This window comes from Oncorhynchus tshawytscha, linkage group LG04 (assembly GCF_018296145.1).
Source record: "Oncorhynchus tshawytscha isolate Ot180627B linkage group LG04, Otsh_v2.0, whole genome shotgun sequence".
Classification (NCBI taxonomy): Eukaryota; Metazoa; Chordata; class Actinopteri; order Salmoniformes; family Salmonidae; genus Oncorhynchus; species Oncorhynchus tshawytscha.
In genome coordinates this window covers 16,758,664-16,785,621 of record NC_056432.1, presented here as the reverse complement: position 1 = coordinate 16,785,621, position 26,958 = coordinate 16,758,664, and the positions used below count along the sequence as shown (strand labels likewise).

Below are 26,958 nucleotides of genomic sequence, written 5' to 3'. Positions count from 1 at the left end.
GTATTTTCACATGTGTATGTATGTAAAGTCCTTTTACAATTAAATATATGTATGAGTGATTAATACAACTATATCATTAAGATTCAAGAACAGTGCCTTTGTCCTTTAAAAAACATTTAAATCCCGGAATTGAACACCTGAATAAAATCAATTCATACAAATGACTGCATCATGTTGATGAAGTCCACAATGCTCCAGTAAGCAACAGCAAAGAGGTGCTATGTGTCAATGATGGTGAAACTACGTCCAGTCCGGAAATAGTTCTCAATCTCCTCCAGTGATCTGTTCCTGGTCTCAGGGACACACACGGCGGTGAAAATTATGTTCACCACACACACCACCGAGAAGAACAGGAACGGAACAAACAGTCCATAGGTCTCCTGTAGAAAACATGGACAACATCTCATTACAAGAGCTTTGTAACACAAAACCATTTTCTATTAGTCGTTGAATGTAGGATTGTAATTTGGGATGTTGTTTGGTGGTGAGTAATAATGTATAAGGGACAAGGATGAATATTTCACATTAACAACATACATGGATGGGATTAGATTTAGCTGGGCTATGGCCCGTTACGTGACCGGTAATCTGCAGCTGCTCTATCATAATTTCAACAATGCAACAGTGCATCATTCAGATACATACATCTCTTTTCCATAAAATACATGCTCTAATTTTAAAACTAGTTTAAAACTAGATTTTCATTGGGAAGGCAGATAAAGCAATCACTTTTTCATGTGAAAACACAGAATCATACTGAATCATACTTAACCAACTTCGCAGTTGGCCAGAACAGGCACCCAGCTCAAGCCCAGGAGGCAGCCCGGTTCCAAATTGAATGCAATAAATGCTAACCCAGATCCCCTCAAGTTCAGTTAAAGAGATGGGTAGGGAAATTACAGTCTTTGAATGTAAGAGGATTTATGTTAATTGTAGTATGTTAAATGTTTGTCATTAAAATGTACCCACACATAGGATTAGTGGTCAGGGTAATGGAGCAATGAACTCACCACCACATGAATAAAGACATGACTCAAGACAAAGGCAGTCAACCAGCTGACCCCCACACACAGGCCTGACGCGACCCCCCGTGCTCCCAGAGGCAAGATCTCAGACATCAGAAGCCAAGTGATTGGGCCCCATCCCAGAGCATAACCTTGATGAGAAAGGAGCAGCACGGGCAAAAAAGATTACAGCAGGCCTATGTGAAACCACCCAAGTGTGTTGAGTGTGTTTGGGAAATTACGCATTAAATGTGTATTTCCTCAATCAAGACTCAGAATCTTACCAAATATAAAGACCATGGTGCTTATTAATGGGATGAGGGTGATGGTGTTGAAGGCAGCTTCCCCCTGCTGTGCTATGAGGTCTGTGGGGAGCACAGTACCAGTCACGTTACCGGAGGGGCAGGGTGTGGTGTGGGAGTACATGTTCATTGTAAGGGTGGCGAGAAACATCAGGAACCCTGCAGAGGAAGAACAATTGAACAGAAATGAAGTCAAATAAAAATGTTATTTTTTTATTTAAAAAATTCACGATAACACAGTTACACTTATGGTACACTGGTTAAATCTGTGGGTCACTTCTGAAGGGCCTATTCGCAGAGCTCAGTGATGATTTTATGGCTTTACTCATTTGAAAATCATGACTCTGGTCCCTGTCAGAGTACGGAACATGTTATTGTCACTTGGCCTACGAACGCACCCACCTGAGGTATAGAGGAGGGCCTTCCTTCCGGCCTTGTCCATCAAACTGGCAGCAATCACCACAGACAGCAGTCGAATTGCTCCCACCAGCGCAGCATCATACTTAGGTTCCTAGATCGAAGTGGATGCATTTTTTTCAACTGGCAAAGGTAATATAAAATGTCCTGGGTTATAAATGACATGTTCTGTAACATCAAGGTACTGAGGTAAAGGAGCCATTTCCTGATCTAACAGATTGTGTCGTAAGCTCACCCCACAGCTTGAACAGATTGTGTCGTAAACTCACCCCACAGCTTGAACAGATTGTGTCGTAAACTCACCCCACAGCTTGAACAGATTGTGTCGTAAGCTCACCCCACAGCTTGAACAGATTGTGTCGTAAACTCACCCCACAGCTTGAACAGATTGTGTCGTAAGCTCACCCCACAGCTTGAACAGACTGTGTCGTAAACTCACCCCACAGCTTGAACAGATTGTGTGGCGTAAACTCACCCCACAGCTTGAACAGATTGTGTCGTAAACTCACCCCACAGCTTGAACAGATTGTGTCGTAAACTCACCCCACAGCTTGAACAGATTGTGTCGTAAGCTCACCCCACAGCTTGAACAGATTGTGTCGTAAACTCACCCCACAGCTTGAACAGATTGTGTCGTAAACTCACCCCACAGCTTGAACAGATTGTGTCGTAAACTCACCCCACAGCTTGAACAGATTGTGTCGTAAACTCACCCCACAGCTTGAACAGATTGTGTCGTAAGCTCACCCCACAGCTTGAACAGATTGTGTGGCGTAAACTCAACCCACAGCTTGAACAGATTGTGTCGTAAACTCACCCCACAGCTTGAACAGATTGTGTCGTAAACTCACCCCACAGCTTGAACAGATTGTGTCGTAAACTCACCCCACAGCTTGAACAGATTGTGTCGTAAACTCACCCCACAGCTTGAACAGACTGTGTCGTAAACTCACCCCACAGCTTGAACAGATTGTGTCGTAAACTCACCCCACAGCTTGAACAGATTGTGTCGTAAACTCACCCCACAGCTTGAACAGATTGTGTCGTAAGCTCACCCCACAGCTTGAACAGATTGTGTCGTAAACTCACCCCACAGCTTGAACAGATTGTGTCGTAAGCTCACCCCACAGCTTGAACAGATTGTGTCATAAACTCACCCCACAGCTTGAACAGATTGTGTCGTAAACTCACCCCACAGCTTGAACAGATTGTGTCGTAAACTCACTCCACAGCTTGAACAGATTGTGTGGCGTAAACTCACCCCACAGCTTGAACAGATTGTGTCGTAAACTCACCCCACAGCTTGAACAGATTGTGTCGTAAACTCACCCCACAGCTTGAACAGATTGTGTCGTAAGCTCACCCCACAGCTTGAACAGATTGTGTCGTAAACTCACCCCACAGCTTGAACAGATTGTGTCGTAAACTCACTCCACAGCTTGAACAGATTGTGTGGCGTAAACTCACCCCACAGCTTGAACAGATTGTGTGGCGTAAACTCACCCCACAGCTTGAACAGATTGTGTCGTAAACTCACCCCACAGCTTGAACAGATTGTGTCATAAACTCACCCCACAGCTTGAACAGATTGTGTCGTAAACTCACCCCACAGCTTGAACAGATTGTGTCGTAAACTCACCCCACAGCTTGAACAGATTGTGTCGTAAACTCACCCCACAGCTTGAACAGATTGTGTCGTAAACTCACCCCACAGCTTGAACAGATTGTGTGGCGTAAACTCACCCCACAGCTTGAACAGATTGTGTCGTAAACTCACCCCACAGCTTGAACAGATTGTGTCGTAAACTCACCCCACAGCTTGAACAGATTGTGTCGTAAACTCACCCCACAGCTTGAACAGATTGTGTCGTAAACTCACCCCACAGCTTGAACAGATTGTGTCGTAAGCTCACCCCACAGCTTGAACAGATTGTGTCGTAAACTCACCCCACAGCTTGAACAGATTGTGTCGTAAACTCACCCCACAGCTTGAACAGATTGTGTCGTAAACTCACTCCACAGCTTGAACAGATTGTGTGGCGTAAACTCACCCCACAGCTTGAACAGATTGTGTCGTAAACTCACCCCACAGCTTGAACAGATTGTGTGGCGTAAACTCACCCCACAGCTTGAACAGATTGTGTTGTAAGCTCACCCCACAGCTTGAACAGATTGTGTGGCGTAAGCTCACCCCACAGCTTGAACAGATTGTGTGGCGTAAGCTCACCCCACAGCTTGAACAGATTGTGTCGTAAGCTCACCCCACAGCTTGAACAGATTGTGTCGTAAACTCACCCCACAGCTTGAACAGATTGTGTCGTAAACTCACCCCACAGCTTGAACAGATTGTGTCGTAAACTCACCCCACAGCTTGAACAGATTGTGTGGCGTAAACTCACCCCACAGCTTGAACAGATTGTGTTGTAAGCTCACCCCACAGCTTGAACAGACTGTGTCGTAAGCTCACCCCACAGCTTGAACAGATTGTGTCGTAAACTCACTCCACAGCTTGAACAGACTGTGTCGTAAACTCACCCCACAGCTTGAACAGATTGTGTCGTAAACTCACCCCACAGCTTGAAATGTCTCCACTGGCGCAGCCGAATTGCTAGCTTCTCTGTGGCGCAGCTGGTTAGTACGTTGTCAAACAGGGCGGATACGTGTGTTGGCGAGGCAGAGGGCACGAGACCAAGTACCGGTAAAGATGTGAGCGGAGAAGCAATACTGCTAAGCAGCACAATGCCTGTTACACCGATACAGTTTAACTTGATCCCACCTAATCCATTACCCTTTTTTCACGATCGTTCCAACCTGAACCAAACTGAGCTGACTCAGATATTTCCAAATATTCCAGCAGTTTCAGAAACTATGGTAGATGCGTAACCAGACCAGCTCAGTGCAGCTTGGTTTGGCTCAGTAGTGTGAAAAGCCCCATAGCAGGGAGACAAAAGACACGTACCAGGAAGACATCAGTCTTGTGGAAGATGGGCTCCAGATACACCAGGATGGGAGTTATGCCAGTCATCTGCTGAAGGAACCTCATCACTATGGAGATCAGGATGGGCTTGTAGTAAAATGGCGTTGTCAAATCGGACCACCTGATTCTCCCCTGGAGGAAAGGAGAAACACCAAATGTATTCAATCCGAACATCTACAGTAAGTCTTTGGAGGCAGTCAAACCAAAGTACTGTCTGTGTACCTGAGACGAGATACTGAGTTCAATCCTGTTGTACTCTGTCATGAAGTCTGAGTCGGGCCCCCTCAGAAACTCCAGGGCCTTGCAGGCCTGCTCCTGTTTGCCACAGATGATGAGGTAGCGGGGAGAGTTGGGCATGAAGCACAGCAGCAGCAGCATGAGCAGAGCTGGGATCTCCCCCACCACAGCCAGCCACTGCCATGGAACCACCAGCCCTTCACCAAACGCATACAAATTGAAAGATCTTAACAGCAACATAGACCTCCTGGATGGCCACCTACAGTATCTACCCATGTACGAGATGTGTCAGAGGGAGATTGGTTCTTACCAAGGGCATAGAGTGACAGGGCTCCAAACACAGCAGTGATTTGAGGGCACGATCCCAAAGCCCCCCTAACTTTGGGGTGGGAGATCTCCGATATATACACCTGGAGCAGTGCAAGAGAAGAGAACACAACAACATCATCATCATCACTAATGTAAGGTGTGACAGTAAGCCCATAAGCCCATAAGCCTGTTGTCTAAGATGGGTTTATATTTCCTGGAGAGGGGATTTTTTTATTTTTTTATTTATTTAACCAGGCAAGTCAGTTAAGAACAAATTCTTATTTTCAATGACGGCTTAGGAACAGTGGGTTAACTGCCTGTTCAGGGGCAGATCAGGTTAACCAGTTTACTAAGGACATATTCTGAAGTCCACAGCAGTATCTAAATGGTCCAAGTCTTTGTTATTGGATAAAGTATCAGAAGAGCACACAGTGGTATAAAGTACTTATGTAAAAAATACTTTAAAGAACTATTTAAGTACAGATACCCAAAAATGACATAACTGTTTATATTTTTGACAACATTTACTTTACCACATTACTAAAGAAAATAACGTCATTTTTAATCAATACATTTTCTCTGACACCCAAAAATACTTGTTACATTTTGAATGCTTAGCAGTACGGGAAAATGTTCCAGTTCACACACTTATCAAGAGAACACCCCTGGTCATCCCTACTGCCTCTGATCTGGCGGACTCACTAAACACAAATGCTTCACTTGTAAATTATGTCTAAGTTTTGGAGTGTGCCCCTGGCTATACATAAATAAATAAAAAAAACATAAAAATGGGTAATATAAGGAATTTGAAATGATTTATACTTTTACTTTTGATACTTAAGTATATTTTAGCAATTCCATTTACTTTTGATAGTAAAGTATATTTAAAACCAAATACCTTTAGACATTTACTCTAGTATTTTACTGGGTGACTTTTATTTGAGTCATTTTCTATTAAAGTATGACAATTGGGTACTTTTTCCACCACTGAGAGCACACAACATTATCAGACCTACAGGTATGGAAGCAGCAGTCATGCCACCAGCGATACCAGTCAGGAACCTGCCTAGGTGTAGCATCCAAGTAGCTTGTGCCCCTCCCATCACAATGTACCTGTAAGGGTTGGAAGGAGGTATACAACAAATATTTTTATTTTTATCCAAACCACTTTGTTAATAATTACCTTATGATGTAATGTGGCCTAATGCATTGGGGCTTTTTGTAAATACAATCAAATCAAATGTTATTGGTCACATACACATGGTTAGCAGATAAATAATCAAAATTACATAATAATATACATACACATGATATATATATATATACAGTGCCTTGCGAAAGTATTCGGCCCCCTTGAACTTTGCAACCTTTTGCCACATTTCAGGCTTCAAACATAAAGATATAAAACTGTGTTTTTTTGTGAAGAATCAACAACAAGTGGGACACAATCATGAAGTGGAACGACATTTATTGGATATTTCAAACTTTTTTAACAAATCAAAAACAGAAAAATTGGGCGTGCAAAATGATTCAGCCCCCTTAAGTTAATACTTTGTAGCGCCACCTTTTGCTGCGATTACAGCTGTAAGTCGCTTGGGGTATGTCTCTATCAGTTTTGCACATCGAGAGACTGACATTTTTTCCCATTCCTCCTTGCAAAACAGCTCGAGCTCAGTGAGGTTGGATGGAGAGCATTTGTGAACAGCAGTTTTCAGTTCTTTCCACAGATTCTCGATTGGATTCAGGTCTGGACTTTGACTTGGCCATTCTAACACCTGGATATGTTTATTTTTGAACCATTCCATTGTAGATTTTGCTTTATGTTTTGGATCATTGTCTTGTTGGAAGACAAATCTCCGTCCCAGTCTCAGGTCTTTTGCAGACTCCATCAGGTTTTCTTCCAGAATGGTCCTGTATTTGGCTCCATCCATCTTCCCATCAATTTTAACCATCTTTCCTGTCCCTGCTGAAGAAAAGCAGGCCCAAACCATAATGCTGCCACCACCATGTTTGGCAGTGGGGATGGTGTGTTCAGGGTGATGAGCTGTGTTGCTTTTACGCCAAACATAACGTTTTGCATTGTTGCCAAAAGGTTCAATTTTGGTTTCATCTGACCAGAGCACCTTCTTCCACATGTTTGGTGTGTCTCCCAGGTGGCTTGTGGCAAACTTTAAACAACACTTTTTATGGATATCTTTAAGAAATGGCTTTCTTCTTGCCACTCTTCCATAAAGGCCAGATTTGTGCAATATACGACTGATTGTTGTCCTATGGACAGAGTCTCCCACCTCAGCTGTAGATCTCTGCAGTTCATCCAGAGTGATCATGGGCCTCTTGGCTGCATCTCTGATCAGTCTTCTCCTTGTATGAGCTGAAAGTTTAGAGGGACGGCCAGGTCTTGGTAGATTTGCAGTGGTCTGATACTCCTTCCATTTCAATATTATCGCTTGCACAGTGCTCCTTGGGATGTTTAAAGCTTGGGAAATCTTTTTGTATCCAAATCCGGCTTTAAACTTCTTCACAACAGTATCTCGGACCTGCCTGGTGTGTTCCTTGTTCTTCATGATGCTCTCTGCGCTTTTAACGGACCTCTGAGACTATCACAGTGCAGGTGCATTTATACGGAGACTTGATTACACACAGGTGGATTGTATTTATCATCATTAGTCATTTAGGTCAACATTGGATCATTCAGAGATCCTCACTGAACTTCTGGAGAGAGTTTGCTGCACTGAAAGTAAAGGGGCTGAATAATTTTGCACGCCCAATTTTTCAGTTTTTGATTTGTTAAAAAAGTTTGAAATATCCAATAAATGTCGTTCCACTTCATGATTGTGTCCCACTTGTTCTTGATTCTTCACAAAAAAATACAGTTTTATATCTTTATGTTTGAAGCCTGAAATGTGGCAAAAGGTCGCAAAGTTCAAGGGGGCCGAATACTTTCGCAAGGCACTGTATATATATATATATAAACTCATATATAAACGCACTGTCAACTGCATTTATTTTAAGGAAACATAACATGTGCAAATATTTGTATGAACATAATAAGATTCAACAACTGAGACATAAACTGAACAAGTTCCACAGACATGTGACTAACAGAAATGGAATAATGTGTCCCTTTCTGGAGAGGAAACAAAACTCCCTTAAAAATATAACAATAACAAACAGATTTGAGTATACTGTAACGTGCCGCAATTCACAATAACCCCTTTCAAAACACCCAGTTCAACCAGCTCTTATTGCTAAAATAGCAGGGCTGTGCAGGTCAATAATTATACCATGAACCTGTATGCCCTTGGTTCACTCCAGACCTGACTGCCCTCGACCAGCACAAAAACATCCTGTGGCGGACTGCAATAGCATCGAATAGTCCCCGCGATATGCAACTGTTCAGGGAAGTCAGGAACCAATACACGCAGTCAGTCAGGAAAGCTAAGGCCAGCTTCTTCAGGCAGAAATTTGCATCCTGTAGATCCAACTCCAAAAAGTTCTGGGACACTGTGAAGTCCATGGAGAACAAGAGCACCTCCTCCCAGCTGCCCACTGCAATGAGGCTAGGTAACACGGTCACCACCGATAAATCCATGATTATCGAAAACTTCAACAAGCATTTCTCAACGGCTGGCCATGCCTTCCGCTTGGCTACTCCAACCTCGGCCAACAGCTCCGCCCCCCGCAGCTACTCGCCCAAGCCTCTCCAGGTTCTCCTTTACCCAAATCCAGATAGCAGATGTTCTGAAAGAGCTGCAAAACCTGGACCCGTACAAATCAGCTGGGCTTGACAATCTGGACCCTCTATTTCTGAAACTATCCGCCGCCATTGTCGTAACCCCTATTACCAGCCTGTTCAATCTCTCTTTCATATCGTCTGAGATCCCCAAGGATTGGAAAGCTGCCGCAGTCATCCCCCTCTTCAAAGGGGGAGACACCCTGGACCCAAACTGTTACAGACCTATATCCATCCTGCCCTGCCTATCTAAGGTCTTCGAAAGCCAAGTCAACAAAAAGATCACTGAACATCTCGAATCCCACCGTACCTTCTCCGCTGTGCAATCTGGTTTCCGAGCCGGTCACGGATGCACCTCAGCCACACTCAAGGTACTAAACGATATCATAACCGCCATCGATAAAAGACAGTACTGTGAAGCCGTCTTCATCGACCTTGCCAAGGCTTTCGACTCTGTCAATCACCATAGTCTTATCGGCAGACTCAGTAGCCTCGGTTTTTCGGATGACTGCCTTGCCTGGTTCACCAATTACTTTGCAGACAGAGTTCAGTGTGTCAAATCGGAGGGCATGCTGTCCGGTCCTCTGGCAGTCTCTATGGGGGTGCCACAGGGTTCAATCCTCGGCCGACTCTTTTCTCTGTATATATCAATGATGTTGCTCTTGCTGCGGGCGATTCCCTGATCCACCTCTACGCAGACGACACCATTCTATATACTTCCGGCCCGTCCTTGGACACTGTGCTATCTAACCTCCAAACGAGCTTCAATGCCATACAACACTCCTTCCGTGGCCTCCAACTGCTCTTAAATGCTAGTAAAACCAAATGCATGCTTTTCAACCGTTCGCTTCCTGCACCCGCACGCCTGACCAGCATCACCACCCTGGATGGTTCCGACCTTGAATATGTGGACATCTATAAGTACCTAGGTGTCTGGCTAGACTGTAAACTCTCCTTCCAGACTCATATCAAACATCTCCAATCGAAAATCAAGTCAAGAGTCGGCTTTCTATTCCGCAACAAAGCCTCCTTCACTCACGCCGCCAAACTTACCCTAGTAAAACTGACTATCCTACCGATCCTCGACTTCAGCGATGTCATCTGCAAAATTGCTTCCAACACTCTACTCAGCAAACTGGATGCAGTTTATCACAGTGCCATCTGTTTTGTCACCAAAGCACCTTACACCACCCACCACTGCGACTTGTATGCTCTAGTCGGCTGGCCCTCGCTACATATTCGTCGCCAGACCCACTGGCTCCAGGTCATCTACAAATCCATGCTAGGTAAAGCTCCGCCTTATCTCAGTTCACTGGTCACGATGGCAACACCCATCCATAGCATCTCACTGATCATCCCTAAAGCCAACACCTCATTTGGCCGCCTTTCGTTCCAGTTCTCTGCTGCCTGTGACTGGAACGAATTGCAAAAATCGCTGAAGTTGGAGACTTTTATTATTATTATTATATTAACCTGTAAAAGAAAAGGGTTCATATTGAAACAAAAAGGATTGAATTCTTTGAATTGACTTTTAATATACTTTTATCTCCCTCACCAACTTCAAACATCTGCTATCTGAGCAGCATACCGATCGCTGTAGCTGTACATAGTCTATTGGTAAATAGCCAACCCATTTTTACCTACCTCATCCCCATACTGTTTTTATTTATTTACTTTTCTGCTCTTTTGCACACCAATATCTCTACCTGTACATGACCATCTGATCATTTATCACTCTAGTGTTAATCTGCAAAATTGTAATTATTCGCCTACCTCCTCATGCCTTTTGCACACAATGTATATAGACTCCCCTTTTTTTCTACTGTGTTATTGACTTGTTAATTGTTTACTCCATGTGTAACTCTGTGTTGTCTGTTCACACTGCTATGCTTTATCTTAGCCAGGTCGCAGTTGAGAACAGAAATGAGATGCAGAAATGAGAACTTGTTCTCAACTAGCCTACCTGGTTAAATAAAGGTGAAATAAAAAAATAAAAATGTAAATGCCCTCTAGTGAATTTAGTTGGTATGACATGTAGCGCGAAGATTTGTAGAAATGCCTCATGGCTACGGGCTACACTGAGCTACATAATAACGGAGGGGAACTAAGAACTCGAACTAAACCAATGAAAGTAGAGAGCCCATGATCTACAACGATAACTTAGATGTATAACTCCAAAATATGCAGGGGAAAGACAACAGCTATGGCTGCGTTGCGCCATGGATTAACGATACAGAAGCAAAAGACCAGCATTAAACCAAAAAAGGGAAACGCTTTGCTGTAAATTATACGTAAATAATGGTTGCCTCAAAAAATGACAGCTAAACAAACTAGTGAGATCGTTAGATGTACATAATTTCCAATATATGCTCTACTATGTAGCCATCTAAGCAAAATAACAAGATTACTAAAGTATTATTTCACTTTTGGTCTAAGCATCATGAATATTAATGCTGATGTGCTCTTGTCCGAATGATCTAAGACTGAGAACAAGTGATGTCAGCTAAAGTTAGATAAAAAGGTCAGATCTGTAACATAAATGTTAGCTAACTAACTAATCTGGCATTAACATGGGCCATCATTATCAAAAATTATGATTACTGGGAAAATTCACATAATGTCATAGCTAGCTACCCATCTTCTCCAGGTGGAGTTACAGTCCCTTGCAGCACAAGTAACCAGTCTGTTAACAGATCAACAACAGTAATGCCCATGCAGCTGGATGACCCAGTTCAGTCCTTAAACTGGCTAGCATAGTTTACCTCCTGATTGCCAAATAGCCCGTTGCTTCCTAGCTTGGTTTGTTAGGCTAAAATTTCACCCAACATTAGAAAGAGAACTGAATTACTGTTGTGTTCGATCTTCACTTGTGTGTCAAATTTTTCAGAATGAAACCCTTAGCTAGCGCTGGATCTGAGATGCTTTTCCGAACGCCATCTGGGGTTGTTATCCTCAAATCCACAGGGTACCACAGGGCATAACAGATTCCCTCACAGCCCCTGATCATCTGCTTGGTAACCGCTTGAGTGTAGTCAGGGTAGATTCGAATCCAAATGTGGATATTGTTTGAATGTTAAATGACGAGACAGAGGCATTGATGCGAGTAACCAGTCTTGTTCAGTACATCACAACACATCCGGGTATCTCAAGCACCCCGGTAAAACACAAGAGTTGCAGTAATGAACATTTACCAACAGATGGGATCACTGTGCCATCTTACACTCATAACATTTTCCATTTAATAAAATAGGACAGGAAGTGTCAATTCACTAACAAAACAAACCTAGTAACAATTTCCAACATGAACAGTTTTGTATTTTTTTCTCAGGTAACAACAACACATTTTGATATTCTCTTCACTTTTATCTCTGTCTGTCAACAATCCATGATGGGAAACCTAGAGATTAAGTATTTTTGGTGGCTGGGACAGACGCCTGCAGCGTGAAAAGACAGGGGGCTTGTCTGCGAGGACTGCGGGTTCCCGCACAGGCGTGTCACCTGAATGTCTAAGGGGAGAATTGATGGGCGAGGGAGCGGCCAACCTGTGATCCCCTGGCTCTTCGCCCAGTGCCTCAGGCCCCATGTGACTTGCTGGGGTTCCGTCTTTTGTCATGCGACCCCCTTGACCATCAGGGTTCTGAGTAGGTGCTGGCTCAGCAATCTGAAGGTCAACCCTGTTACGACGGTACAGTGATCCATTCACTTCGATCAAGTAGGTGCGTGGTGCCACTTTCTGTACACAGGATCCGAGTCTCCAGAGGCCTGTCCGGTCCCCTGGCAGTGGCTTCATTCGCACCGTTTCACCCACCCTGAGCTCAGGTAAGTCTTTTGCTGATTTGTCGTAGATTAACTTGGAGACCTGCCTTCTGTGACGTAGCTTCACCAGCACTTCTGTCACCACACATGGCTCCAGGAGAGTGCTGGCTACTGGCAGAGCTGCTTTTAAGCGCCGTGCCATGAGGCGCTGTGCCAGGCTGCTATCCATGCCTTCTGTCGGGGTATTGCGCCACTGCAGGATTGCTTTCCAGGCATCTTTGCCCTGTCGCAGAGCCTTTTTGCAGAGGTTCTTTGCGATTTTTACTGCGGACTCCGCCTTCCCATTAGCTTTTGGGTGTCGTGGTGATGAAGTGACGTGCTCGAATTCCCATCCTGCAGCAAATTTTCGGAACTCAACTCCAGAAAATTGGGGTCCATTGTCTGAAATTACCCTATCTGGCTGGCCATAGCAGGCAAACTGAGCCTTGCAGCGTTTGAGCGCTGGTCCGTAACATTGAGGGAGTCAGCCTGGTTGATGTGTTCAACATCCACTTGCTCTGTTTGTAAGCTGCACACTGCGTGTTGTTCATGCATGGAGCGTGTGTGAGTGCCTGATGCACTAGCCCTGCTGAGTGTGTCACTCACATACATCTCTGGCCCTGGCTTATACACCACCTTGAGGTTGTAGTTTTGTAGGGCCAGTAGCATTCTCTGCAGTCGTTTTGGGGCATTCAGGAGAGGCTTGCTGAATATAGCAATAAGGGGCTTGTGATCTGTCTCTGCGGTAATATTGTCGCGCCCGTACAGGTAGTGGTGGAAGCGTTAGCATGCAAACACAAAGCTTCAACCACCTCTTCCTGCCCCAGGGTGTCCAAAAGGTGGTCATGTAGCTGCTGGGCTCGTCGAGCTTGCACTGCAGGAAGGCATCTCTGGCATCCACAAGCGTGAAGACTCTGGCCTTTGGGAGCTTGTAAAGAACATCCTCCAACGTGGGCATAATGTAATGTGAATGTCGCAGAGCCCGGTTGAGGTGTTTAGGATCAATGCATATCCGTAGCTTGTCTGGTTTCTTGACGATAACCATATTACTTATCCAGTCCGTAGGCTCGGTGACGGATATGATGTGGCCATCTAATTCGTATTTGTCAAGCTGAGCCTTCGTAGCTGCTTTCATGGCCACTGGTACATTGCGGGTGCACACTGGACAGGCTGGATTGCTGCGTCCAACTCAAAGTGGACTTCCCCGGGAACTGACTCAAGCATTGAAGACATCATGGTACTTGCTTAGGAGTGTCTCCTTGCTCAGGGGCCCAGCCTGGACTTTGTCTATAATGTTAAGATCAGCTGGGATGGTGAAGTTAATAAGTCCAAGGCGCTCGCATGTAGAACCTGACAGCAATGGCTGTTGACTAGCCTCAACTATTTCAAACTCAAGGGTGTATTTCTGGTCACGTAAAACACACTCTGTCACAAACAGGCCTAAAGAGGTCATGAACTGGCCTGAATACAGTTTCAGCTTGGTGCTACTCTGTGTGAGTTTGTCTCTGGGCGCGAGCCTCCTTTTGACTTTAAGGCTCATAACGTTGCATGTGGCCCCTGAATCTAGCTGGCATTGCTGTGGTTTATTATTAAGTAGCAGAATGACAAACCACTTTTGTCCTTTTGCCCTCACTGCCCCTATGCACTCGCTAGAATGTACATCCTCTGTGCTGCCGTTCCCTTCATCTGTGTTTGTTTCCATGGAGTGCACTTTACCCTCCTTTCTCTTGCTTTTCATGCAGACCCTTGCGAAGTGATTAGCTGTACCACAGGATTTGCATATTTTTCCATAGGCTGGGCAGTGTTCTTTTCCTCTTCCATGAGAAATGCCACAATATCGGCATGTATTGGGTTTGTCTACTGCAGAGTTGGCTGTAGTATTAGCATTAGCTGTGGCAAAGGGGAATTTCTTTACTGGCTGCCTGAATGTAGCATTGACATTGTCCGTATGTTGCCTTTCTAGCTCCATGGACCTCATCCCTATATCAGTAAGCTCTGCTGCACGGCATGTCTCCACTGCCAAGGCCAGCGTCAGGTCACGTTCTCTCAGCAAACGTCTGCGGGTGCCCTCATCAGATATGCCAAGCACAACCTTATCTCTGATCAGTTAATCTCTTAAAGCACCATAGTCACATGTAGCTGCCTTTTCCCTTAACCTAGTGACAAAGCTGTCAATGGACTCCCAGTCCTCCTGTTTGCAATGACTGAAAACATAACGCTCGTAGATGACGTTCTTTGCTGGCGTAAAGTAATGTTCAAGAGCATCAAGAATAGCTGCAGCGTTACCTTGCTGAGCTGCTGTTAGGTTCAGGTTGTGTTTGTATACGTGGCGGCATTCAGTTCCCATTATAGTCCTCAAAGTGGCAGCCACTACCTCATCGTCCTTTTCCAGAAGTCCCGTTGCTAGCGCATAGTCCTCCCATTCACCTCTAAACGTATCCCAGTTCGTGCTCCAATCCCCGCTGAGCTTCATAACAGCGGGATGGGGAATGTTCGCTGCCATGTCTAACCGGTGCTAACAACACTGTAGCTAACTACCAAACTCACTCTAGCTAAGGCCAATTCCGGGCGAAATTTTACACAAATAAGCATTTGTTTGTAAACCAGAGCAGGTGACTCTGATTATTGCGGTTGGTGCATGGCATCGTCGACAAAGACATGAAAGTAAGGTATTTTGATCAAAATTACAAAATGCCCATGTTTTGGAACAAGCCAATCAAATATTTAAATGTTCTAGTGGGGAGCTCAGAAAAGTACGACTCACATGGCACCACTCCACACTTGAGCCTTTGGAAGGCAAATATTGCCCTGATTTTGACTTTTTTAACTTAGGGATTGAACATTAACGAGTAGTATACAGTACTAGGATGCGGTGGGTGGTGGGCACGCATCCGAAGCCTCACTAGAAGACCGCTCCGGCACCCTCAACTCCGGCAGCGTTGTTTTGGGTCAGCCTCTGGAATCAGTTCAAATGGGTCCGCTTTGGGAAAGTGGTATTCCTGGTCGTAGTGCTGGTTGTGATGGTAAGTTGACATCTCTCTGGTTGGATCTAGCCTGTTCAGTGGAAGTTTTCAGCTCCTCTCTCAGCTGGCTAACCTGAATTTGTAGCTCTGCCAACTGCATCTCTGCATTTTCCTCCATTTTGTCAATGAATTCCTGCTTAATTTCAGTTAATTTTATTCAATAGTTCTTCCCGGCTGTATGTAATAACACGTAAGGTTTTCTGGGCTAACAATGTAAGAAATAATACATTAAAAAAACAATACTGCACATTTTCTTAAGGATTAGAAGCGATGCTGCCATCTCTATCGGCGCCATCTTGGTAGTAGTGTATATGAGTATTCAGACCCTTTCCCCTTTTCCACATTTTGTTACATTACAGCCTTATTCTAAATTGGATTAAATTACTTTCTTTCCCCTCATCAATCTACACTTAATGACAAAGTAATGTATTTGTTCCTTGTTCTTTCAGTAATTAACCAGAAAATGTATATTTCCATCCAGAACATGTGTACATAGCTTACGTACCCTACTGTTGAGGGGACTGCTGACACCATGATGCTCAACTTCCGGCCAATCAGGTCATTCAGAAGCATGGCACCAAGTCCTCCTGCTGCTGCCCCCAGTGTGAAAATAGACTAATAAAAGAAACAGTCACTGCACAGTCAAATAGGGACATGCTTAAAACTAAAGAGGAATGTTTCAGGACATAGTGCTACTTACACTTACATCTCACACTTTATAATGAATGGGTCAAGTATATGGATTGTCTGATTGACTTGACAATATAGCTGTACTTTTATTTAAAAAAAATATATATACATTATCATTGAGTTAAGGCATTATCTTATTGGCTGTCATCGGACACAGAATGAATGAGAAGACATCTGTTGTTTTTCCCGCTTTGTCTCACTCACCCCAAACCAGGCTATCTGTTCTGTGTCCATTCTCAATTGGGGGTTATCACTGTTTTTGAGTTGAGGGATCACTGGGGAGGGGTACACCAAGGCATAGCCGAAATTGAAATTCCCCAAAACAGCAGAAAAAACAGCGAGGTATAGCCTGGCATTGCTGTGAATGAAAAAAAGGAAGTAATACGAATAAACAACTTCTTTTATTTTAAATAGCATTTGGTCAGAATCTCTGATGGCTTTGATAGAAAGCAGCACATAAATTATACGATTGTAGCCTACCTGGCATTGCTGTGAATGAAAAAAAGGAAGTAATACGAATAAACAACTTCTTTTATTTTAAATAGCATTTGGTCAGAATCTCTGATGGCTTTGATAGAAAGCAGCACATAAATTATACGATTGTAGCCTACCTTGTGCGCGATGTGGGCTTGATTATTAGCGGTGTTTTCTCGTCCATTTTCCTTGTAGCAACCTGTACGAATAAGTCTTAAACTAGTTCTAATGCTATTGTCATTTAACAAGCTGAAAGTGAAACTAGAGTTTTGCAATCACAACTAATTCCATTGTGTCATCATAGGAAGGAAGGAAGGGGAACATAAATCCCCAGTCTGTGGGAAAGTGTACACTTGTGTGTCATATGATCATAATTCCTTGGTTGAGCAACAGACCTAAACATGTGAAAGGTTGTCTTATCTCATATAGCACACACATTGTTCAGTCATTACAGACTTGTCATTTACCAACAAATTATTTTAGTTTTTGTTTTAGGGGGTAGATCAGCTTTAATATAGCAGATAGATTATAGCTTCCATCAATGTAATTGTCTGCATCATATATTTTCTTTGTAAATATATATATATATATTTTTTCTCTTTATAAATAATAATAATACGGGGCGCTACTGAGCACCACATGGCGTAGACGACTACCTTCTCCTCACCCCTGCTTAAATTTGATTTAAATTCTACTTTTGCCCGACCAAAATGTTACAATGAGCAACTCCATGAGAAACAAGGCCAAGAGAAAACTAATTAATCCAAAAACAGAAATGAAAGACGGCAAAGTCCCCACCACAGACGAGGATGGCGATGCTTGCGTTAGCCTGGCCGTAATTGCTAGCATGGCTAACCCTGAACTCGGAGCCCTCACCGACTATTATATTAGCAGCTATCAAGAAAATGGAAGAGGACATGAACACTCGATTTAATCATCTCGACTCATCCTTACAGTCAGTGCAAGCCTCCCTGGCTGAACATACAACCCGCATTATTGATCTGGAAGGAAACGCAGGTGACCACGAGACACGCATCGCCACCCTCGAGGGACAGTATGAAGAGCTACTAACAGCAAACAAAGCTATGAAACTCAAGCTAATTGACCTTGAGGGACGTTCAATGCGTTCAAATATCAAAATCACAGGCTTGGAAGAAAAAATTGAGAAGGGCAGACCAACACAGTTCTTGGCAGTATTTATACCAAAACTGTTAGGGATTGACCATTTCCCCCAAGGCCGAAAGTGGCTCTCTGCTGCGCTGCCCGCATCATAATTGCCAAAATACACCACGGCCCCGAGAGGGAAAAGATTCTGCGCCTGTCCCGCCAGCAATTCCCCATATCCTTCAACGGAGCTCGGGTTAACATATACCCAGACTACACTGCTGAGGTAACCAAGTAGCGCCAGGCCTTTGATGGAGCTCGGAAGAAGCTCAGAGATGAAGGAATCAGACATGGCCTCCTCTTCCCTGCTTGGCGGATACTTACCCATGGTACGGTAGAGAATGTGTTTTAAAAACCACAGGATGCCGAGTCTTTCATTGACAGGATTACTTCTATAGCCACCAACGCCTAGGACGGCCAGAGCAGCTGTTCACAGTGATCGGTAGGCCGGGTTATCCCGCCGTTTTCAGATATGACAGTGCTGTCATAGTCCTACAGGCGGGTAAAACTGCACCTGACCGATTTCCCTGTTTCAGTAGGGACATATTGACAACATTGTTTGGCTCAATTCAGTTATTTTATAAGAGCAATTGTTATAGACATAAGAGTGAGGGGGCCCAGTCGGACCACCTGAAGGTACACTAATTTAGTTTCACTATACATTGGTTAGCAAACCTATGTCTCCCTGTAGTGTCCAGCAGTTCCACAATGTTTATGTGGGAATGTATATTCCACTTCGTTTGGGGAAGTGGACGGGGGAGGGAGGTGGAGAATGTTTTTTCATTTTTTAAAATTTGTCCTTTGCTCTTTACATGTTGCACCAACCCTACTGTTACAATTATAATGTATTTGAGGACCAAATAATTATTTCTTATGACTACTGATAATTACTTCTTTACATTACCCTTCTTTCGTGGAATGTACAAGGTTTGAGAACAAATTTGAAAAGAGGAAAAGATTTCTCACATTTGAAATCTTTATCTGGAGATATTGTGTTTCTACGAAAAACTCACATGAAGCATACAGAGCAATGGAGATTAAAATGTAGTTGGGTATCACAGATTTATCAATCACCTTTTTCATGCAAGACTAGAGGTGTAGCCATATTATTTCGAAAAACTGTCCCATTCAAACATATTTCAACTATAAGCGACCACAATGGCCGCTTTATTATAGTAATAGGCCACATTCTATCACGACATGTAACATTTATAAATCTTTATGCACCGAACCTCGATGAACCAGGGTTATTTTGGAATGTCTTCAGTCTCTTACCAGATTTATCAACCACACATTTAATTACAGGCAGAGATTTTAACTGCATTTTGGATCATTATATGGATAGGCTTCCTGCTCGCCCTACCACTTCACTGAATTCCACTACTGTCTTGAATAATTTAATTGGAACAATGAACCTTGTTGATATGTGGAGATTACAACACCCTACGGATAAGGATGATTCTTTCTTATCACATGTGCATAAATCATACACAAAAATGTACTACTTTTTAAACAGGCTCTAAATTGACATCTAACGTCACCTCTATAATATAATAACTTCCGATCACAGTCCCATTTTATTCCAAATGGATTTCGGCAGAACAAGGCCTCAATTCAGTTGGCGATTTAATCCAACATTACTCAATGATGAACAATTTCACCAACAAACACTATTGTCTTTGAAAGCCAAGTTAACAAACAGATCACTGACTTTCGAATCCCACCGTACCTTCTCCGCTATGCAATCTGGTTTCCGAGCTGGTCATGGGTGCACCTCAGCCATGCTCAAGGTCCTAAACGATATCATAACCGCCATCGATAAGAGACAATACTGTGCAGCTGTATTCATCGACCTGGCCAAGGCCTTTCGACTCCGTCAATCACCACATTCTTATCGGCAGACTCAACAGCCTTGATTTCCCAAATGACTGCCTCGCCTGGTTCACCAACTACTTCTCAGACAGAGTTCAGTGTGTCAAATCGGAGGGCCTGTTGTCCGGACCTCTGGAAGTCTCTATGGGGGTGCCACAGGATTCAATTCTCGGGCCGACTCTTTTCTCTGTATACATCAATGATGTCGCTCTTGCTGCTGGTGATTCTCTGATCCACCTCTATGCAGATGACACCATTTTGTATACTTCTAATTATTTCGCCACAATGGCCTAATTATTGCCTTTACCTCGCTTATCCTACCTCATTTGCACACACTGTATATAGACCTTTTCTATTGTATTATTGACTGCATGTTTGTTTATTCCATGTGTAACTGTGTTGTTTGTGTTGCACTGCTTTGCTTTATCTTGGCCAGGTCGCAGTTGTAAATGAGAGCTTGTTCTCAGCTAGGCTACCTGGTTAAATAAAGGTGAAATAAATAAAAATGGTTCCTTCCCTAATGAAAAAGCGTCTGGCCCTGACGGCTTTGGTATCGAGTTTTACAAAGCTTACTCAGAAAAGGTTACTCCTCTTATGTTAAGGATGTTTAAACACTCTATTGAAACTCACAGACTCCCAGAATCTTTATACTCCGCTAATATCTCCCTAATACCTCCCTAATATTAATGAAAGATAAAGAAGAAACAGATCCATCTTCAAAAAACCGTCCTATTGCCTTCCTCGGATGCGATCAAGATTTTTACTAAATTACTCGCGAACAGACTAAATAAATGCATTTCGACTATAATTCATCATGACCAAACTGGTTTTATCGCAGGCAGATTTTCATTTTCCAACGTTAGGCAACTGGTGAATATCATGTATTCCAAACATGACAAAGATTCTGAAGTTGCAATACTTGCACTTGACACTTAAAAAGCATTTGACCAAGTGGAATGGAACTACATCCTGACAGTAATAAATGAGTTTGGTCTGGGCAAGAGTTTTGTCTCTTGGGTTGAAATAATATATGCGTGCCCGATGGCTTCAGTTCTCACTGATTACAATAAATCACCTCCGTTTTCACTTCAAAGGTTGATCACAGCATCTCGCTCTATGCGGATGATATCATCTTGTTCGTCTCACGCCCCGAAGAGTCACTTCCACCACTGTTGGAGCTCATTGAATCATTTTAGAGAACTCTATGGATACACCAAAAACTGGGATAAAAGCGAATGTATGCCTTTTAAAGGTGACTTAAACCCAGAGTTCCTTAAACATATTCATTTTAAAGTCACAGAAGACAAAATTAAATATTTAGGGGTTGTCATCCCCAAGGACCCTAAATTGATTTATAAATTGAACTACCTCGACATGATAGAGAAGTTGAAGCGTAACATTGAGATCTGGAGAGTGTTGCCTCTATTTATGATAGGCCGTGTTAATGCTATTAAAATGGTTACACTCCCTAGATTCCTGTATCTCTTCAGAATCTGCCTATATTGTTTGAGTAAAGCTTTTTTTAAATCCTTGGATTCTATTATCTTGCCTTTTGTGTGGGGATGCAAAGTACACCATATCTCTAAAAAACATAAAATCAAGCCCAAAGAATTAGGGGGCCTGACTCTGCCAAATATTCAGCATTATTATTGGGCAGCAAATACTAGAGCACTGGTTTATTAGCAGGATGCATACCCTGGCGTGGTGGATCCCTCCACCCCTTCATGGCTCGCTATTGAACAAGATATACACAACACCTCTCTTCCAGCACTTCTCTTTTCATCAGCTAAATCCCATACATGTATTCCTGGCAATAACTTTACGCAAAAAATGCATTAAAAACTTGGTATCAAATAAGGAAAGTATTTGGTCTCCCAGAGACCCCTGTCTGTACACCTACTTGCCATAACCATGCTTTCTCCCCCTCACTAACTGACAACACTTTTTATGCTGGAAGAGAAAGGGCATTACTACTATTGCAGACCTTTACATCAATAATATGTTTGCCACATTCGCACAGTTGAGGGAAATGTACGATCTCCTGTATCTGACTTCTTCCGATATCTTCAGATAAGAAACAACTTTGGTTTAAATATACCACATTTTGAGGCAATTACACCTGCCCACGAATTGTATATTTTCATGAACCTCGCTCCTGGATCCATGAGTTTGATTTCCAGATTTGTAGATCACTTTACAGCATATTACTCTGTATCCACACAACATTTGAGGTAGACCTGGGAGGAAAACCTTGGTATGGAGATTACTGATGACTGTTGGTCTGATTGCCTTCGAGATTTTCACTTGTGCTCGATAAACTCCTGACACCAACTTAGTGATTCACAGACTACACTATTCCTGTACCAAATTGCACTCGTTCTACCCCTCGGTCTCACCGATATTCCCTAAGTGCACATCTGCAGAGGGTACCCTGGGTCACCTCTTCTGGTCATGCCCCAAACTGCACACATTCTGGCAGAATTTTTTAAGTGCTTCTCAGGTGTATACAGCTTTAACCTCAAACCAGCCCTGGACACTGCAGTTTTAGGCAGGTCACCTCATCTAATGACTTTAACCCATTGGGAACAGATACAATATGTCATGGTTATTGCAAAAATAAACATTTTAAGCCTTTGGAATAAGGAGACAGTACCTGTTTTTAAAACCTGGTTAGCTGAAATCACCAGCTTGCTACATGTAGAAAGGATTCCAAATGATATCTCTGGCAGATCTAATACAATTTGAAGTCAGAAGTTTACACACACCTCATCCAAATACATTTCAACTCAATTAGTATTTGGTAGCATTGCCTTTAAATTGTTTAACTTGGGTCAAATGTTTTGGGTAGCCTTACACAAGCTTCACACAATAAGTTGGGTGAATTTTGACCCATTCCTCCTGACAGAGCTGCTGTAACCGGGTCAGGTTTGTAGGCCTCCTTGCTCGCACACGCTTTTTCAGTTCTGCAAACAAATGTTCTATAGGATTGAGGTCAGGGCTTTGTGATGGCCACTCCAATACCATGACTTTGTTGTCCTTAAGCCATTTTGCCACAACTTTTTTTTACTTGGGGTCATTGTCCATTTGGAAGACCCATTTGTGACCAAGCTTTAACTTCCTGACTGATGTCTTGAGATGTTGATTCAATATATCCACATAATCTTCCTCCCTCATGATGTCATTTATTTTGGGAAGTGCACCAGTCCCTCCTGCAGCAAAGCACCCCCACAACATGATGCTGCCACCCCCGTGCTTCACGGTTGGGATGGTGTTCTTCAGCTTGCAAGCCTCCCCCTTTTTCCTCCAAACATAACGATGGTCATTATGGCCAAACAGTTTTTTGTTTCATCAGACCAGAGGACATTTCTCAGAAAAGTATGATCTTTGTCCCCATGTGCAGTTGCAAACCGTAGTCTGGCTTTTTTTATGGCGGTTTTGAAGCAGTGGCTTCTTCCTTGCTGAGCGGCCTTTCAGGTTATGTCGATATCGGACTCGTTTTACTGTGGATATATATATACTTTCGTACCTGTTTCCCCAGCATCTTCACAATGTCTTTTGCTGTTGTTCTGGGATTGATTTGCACTTTTCGCACCAAAGTACCTTCAGATTTGTGGAATGGTTGAAAAACTAGTTTTAATGACTCCAACCTAAGTGTATGTAAACTTCCGACTTCAACTGTACATTTGTTAGGATATGGCAGCCCTTTATCGCATATCTTTCATATGATGATGGGAAACACAACACACAACCTGCAACCAACCCTGATCCACTGTCATTATTTTTAATGCCCAGCATAGTCCTTATACTTTACAGTAGGTCAAATATCAACGAAGCAAGGTGCCAATTCCTTAATTCCTTATTTATTTATTTTTCAGTTGAGGGGTGGGGGGTATTCTCAATGTATTGTTTTCTGTCATTATCTGTATGTTTATAAAACCGAAAATTCATAAATAAAATATGTATATAAATAAATGATAATACACAATATATATATATATATATGTATATATATATATACAAAATATACATACAGTGCATTTGGAAAGTATTCAGACCCCTTCCCTTTTTCCACATTTTGTTATGTTACAGCCTTATTCTAAAATGGATGAAATTACTTTCCCCCCCTCATCAATCTACACATAATACCCCATAATTGTCACGTTCTGACCTTTATTTCCTTTGTTTTGTATTTAGTTAGTATGGTCAGGGCGTGATTTGGGTGGGCAGTCTGTTTGATTTTCTATGATTTGGGGATTTCTATGTTTCGGCCTAGTATGGTTCTCAATCAGAGGCAGGTGTCATTAGTTGTCTCTGATTGAGAATCATACTTAGGTAGCCTGGGTTGCACTGTTTGTTTGTGGGTGATTGTCTATGTTAGTGGCTTGTGTCAGCACAGGTGTCATTTGTAGCTTCACGGTTGTATTTGGTTTATTGTTTTTTTGTTACTCTTTTGTATAGTGTTCAGTGTTCTCTTTATTAAAATTCACTATGAACACATACCACGCCGCATATTGGTCCTCTGATCCTTCTCGCCTCTCCTCTTCAGATGAAGAGGAGGAAGACCGTGACAATAATGACAAAGCAAAAACAGTTTTTTTGAAATGTTTGCAAATTCATAACAAATAAAACAGAAATACCTAATTTACATACATATTTAGACCCTTTGCTATGAGACTAGAAATTGGGATCAGGTGTATCCTGTTTCTATTGATCATTCTTGAGATGTTTCTACAACTTGATTGGAGTCCACCTGTGGTAAATTCAATTGATTGGACATGATTTGGAAAGGGGTAGGCCGGGGTAGGCCGTTTGGCCGGGGTTGTAAATAAGAATTTGTTCTTAACTGACTTGCCTAGTTAAATAAAGGTTTAATAAAAAATAAATTAAAATAGGCACACACCTGTATACACCTGCACACACCTCTATATAAGGTCCCATAGTTGACAGTGCCTGTCAGAGCAAAAACCAAACCATGAGGTTGAAGGAATTGTCCGTTGAGCTCCGAGACAGGATTGTGTCGAGGCACAGACCTGGGGAAGGGTACCAACCATTTCTGCAGCATTGAAGATCCCGAAGAACACAGTGGCCTCCATCATTCTCAAATGGAAGAAATTTGGAATCACCAAGACTCTTCCTAGAGCTGGCAGGCCCCGCCAAACTGAGCAATCGGGGGAGAAGGGCCTTGGTAAGGGAGCTGACCAAGATCATGATGCTGACAGAGCTCCAGAGTTCCTCTGTGAGGATGGGAGGACCTTCCAGAAGGACAACACTCCACCAATCAGTCCTTTATGCCAGACAGAAGCCACCCCTCAGTAAAAGGCACATGACAGTCCGTTTGTAGTTTGCCAAAAGGCACCTAAAGGACTCAGACCATGAGAAAGAAGATTCTCTGGTCTGATGAAACCAAGATTGCGCTCTTTGGCCTGAATGCCAATTGTCGCATCTGGAGGAAACCTGACACCATCCCTACGGTGAAGCATTGTAGTGGCAGCATCATGCCGTGGGGATGTTTTTCAGCGGTAGGGACTGGGATACTAGTCAGGATCGAGGGAAAGATGAACAGAGCAAAGTACAGAGATCCTTGATGAAAACCTGCGCCAGAGTGCTCAGGACCTCAGACTGGTGTGAAGGTTCACCTTGCAACAGGACAACAACCCTAAGCACACAGCCAAGACAACGCAGGAGTGGGTTCGGGACAAGTCTCTGAATGTCCTTGAGTGGTCCAGCCAGAGCCCGGACTTGAACCTTATCAAACATCTCTGGAGAGACCTGAAAATAGCTGTGCATCGATGTTCCCCATCCAACCTGACAGAGTTTGCGAGGATCTGCAGAGAATGATAGAAAAACCCACAAAATAGAACCAGAGTCCTATTCCATTATTCCTAGCTGCGGTATTCAGGCGACCGGGCCTGCTTTGAACACTCTAATTTTTCCAAAGTAAACGCTTCGGACCCCGCAGGACACTCAGTTAAGAGCATCGAGGGGGCGCGGAGAGGCAGGGGCTGGGACAGGTGGTAGCTCGCCTCGCGGCGGACCGCCAGCTCGATCCCGAGATCCAACTACAAGCTTTTGGGGCGGCAGGGTAGCCTAGTGGTTAGCGTGTTGGACTAGTAACCGGAAGGTTGCAAGCTCAAACCCCAGAGCTGACAAGGTAACAATCTGAACAGGCAGTTAACCCACTGTTCCTAGGCTGTCATTGTAAATAAGAATTTGTTCTTAACTGACTTGCCTAGTTAAATAAAGGTAAAATAAAACATTTACTGGTTTATCCACTTGTCCTTCAGATGAAGAGGTGACTGAAAATTGTGTTGTTTGGGCTCCCAAGGGGCGTAGCTATCTCAGTGCAAGAGGTGACACCTGGTTTGAATCCAGGCTGAATCACATCTGGCCGTGATTGGGAGTCCCATAGGATGGTGCACAATTGGCCCAGCATCGTCTGTCTTTGGCTGGGGTAGGCCGTCAAGAAAGATGCAAAGATTTGAATTTGATCTTAACTGACTAGTAAAGGGTAAAAGAACCCATATGATTTTAGAAGAACCCATTGTTGAACCCATAATTTAAATATACGGCTCTGGAAAAAATGAAGAGACCAGAGACCACTGCAAAATGATCCATTTCTCTGGTTTTAAAATCAAAATCAAATCAAATTTTATTTGTCACATACACATGGTTAGCAGATGTTAATGCGAGTGTAGCGAAATGCTTGTGCTTCTAGTTCCGACAATGCAGTAATAACGAGCAAGTAATCTAACTAACAATTCCAAAAAAAAACTACTGTCATACACAGTGTAAGGGGATAAAGAATATGTACATAAGGATATATGAATGAGTGATGGTACAGAGCAGCATAGGCAAGATACAGTAGATGATATCGAGTACAGTATATACATATGAGATAAGTATGTAAACCAAGTGGCATAGTTAAAGTGGCTAGTGATACATGTATTACATAAGGATGCAG

The 26,958-nt window shown here is 43.1% G+C and overlaps 1 protein-coding gene and 1 long non-coding RNA gene across 4 annotated transcripts; one reads left to right on the top strand and one right to left on the bottom strand.

The window, feature by feature from the left end:
- slc2a6 (solute carrier family 2 member 6) lies at nucleotides 1–17,253 on the bottom strand. 2 transcript variants are annotated; one of them, XM_024416314.2, is made up of 12 exons: nucleotides 17,099–17,230; nucleotides 16,968–16,976; nucleotides 16,692–16,845; nucleotides 16,303–16,412; nucleotides 6,263–6,359; nucleotides 5,248–5,347; nucleotides 4,923–5,134; nucleotides 4,683–4,832; nucleotides 1,709–1,817; nucleotides 1,289–1,465; nucleotides 1,011–1,156; nucleotides 1–380 (listed from the first exon to the last, which is right to left on the bottom strand). In XM_024416314.2, exons 1-12 carry the CDS (start codon nucleotides 17,143–17,145, stop codon nucleotides 219–221), a joined length of 1,473 nt encoding a protein of 490 aa, XP_024272082.1. In that variant the 5' UTR covers nucleotides 17,146–17,230; the 3' UTR covers nucleotides 1–218. The 2 variants fall into 2 exon arrangements, with proteins under 2 accessions (XP_024272082.1, XP_042176312.1); XM_042320378.1 differs by lacking the exon at nucleotides 16,968–16,976 and having other exon boundaries at nucleotides 17,099–17,253.
- On the top strand, nucleotides 11,703–25,974 carry LOC112248216. 2 transcript variants are annotated; one of them, XR_002953202.1, is made up of 3 exons: nucleotides 11,703–11,714; nucleotides 21,856–21,859; nucleotides 25,839–25,974. It is a non-coding gene; the product is annotated as an uncharacterized LOC112248216 (long non-coding RNA). The 2 variants fall into 2 exon arrangements; XR_006083197.1 differs by lacking the exon at nucleotides 21,856–21,859 and adding an exon at nucleotides 18,887–18,890.
- Nucleotides 25,975–26,958: the final 984 nt, after the last annotated feature.

Coding starts and splice junctions, on each gene's coding strand:
- slc2a6 (XM_024416314.2), bottom strand. CDS start 17,145: ATGGACGAGAAAACACCGCTAATAATCAAGCCCACATCGCGCACAAG. Junction 6,360..16,302: donor GCAGTCCCCTCAACAGTAGG/GTACGTAAGCTA, acceptor CAACCCTTACAG/GTACATTGTGATGGGAGGGG. Junction 1,466..1,708: donor GGCCCTCCTCTATACCTCAG/GTGGGTGCGTTC, acceptor CTTCCTCTGCAG/GGTTCCTGATGTTTCTCGCC.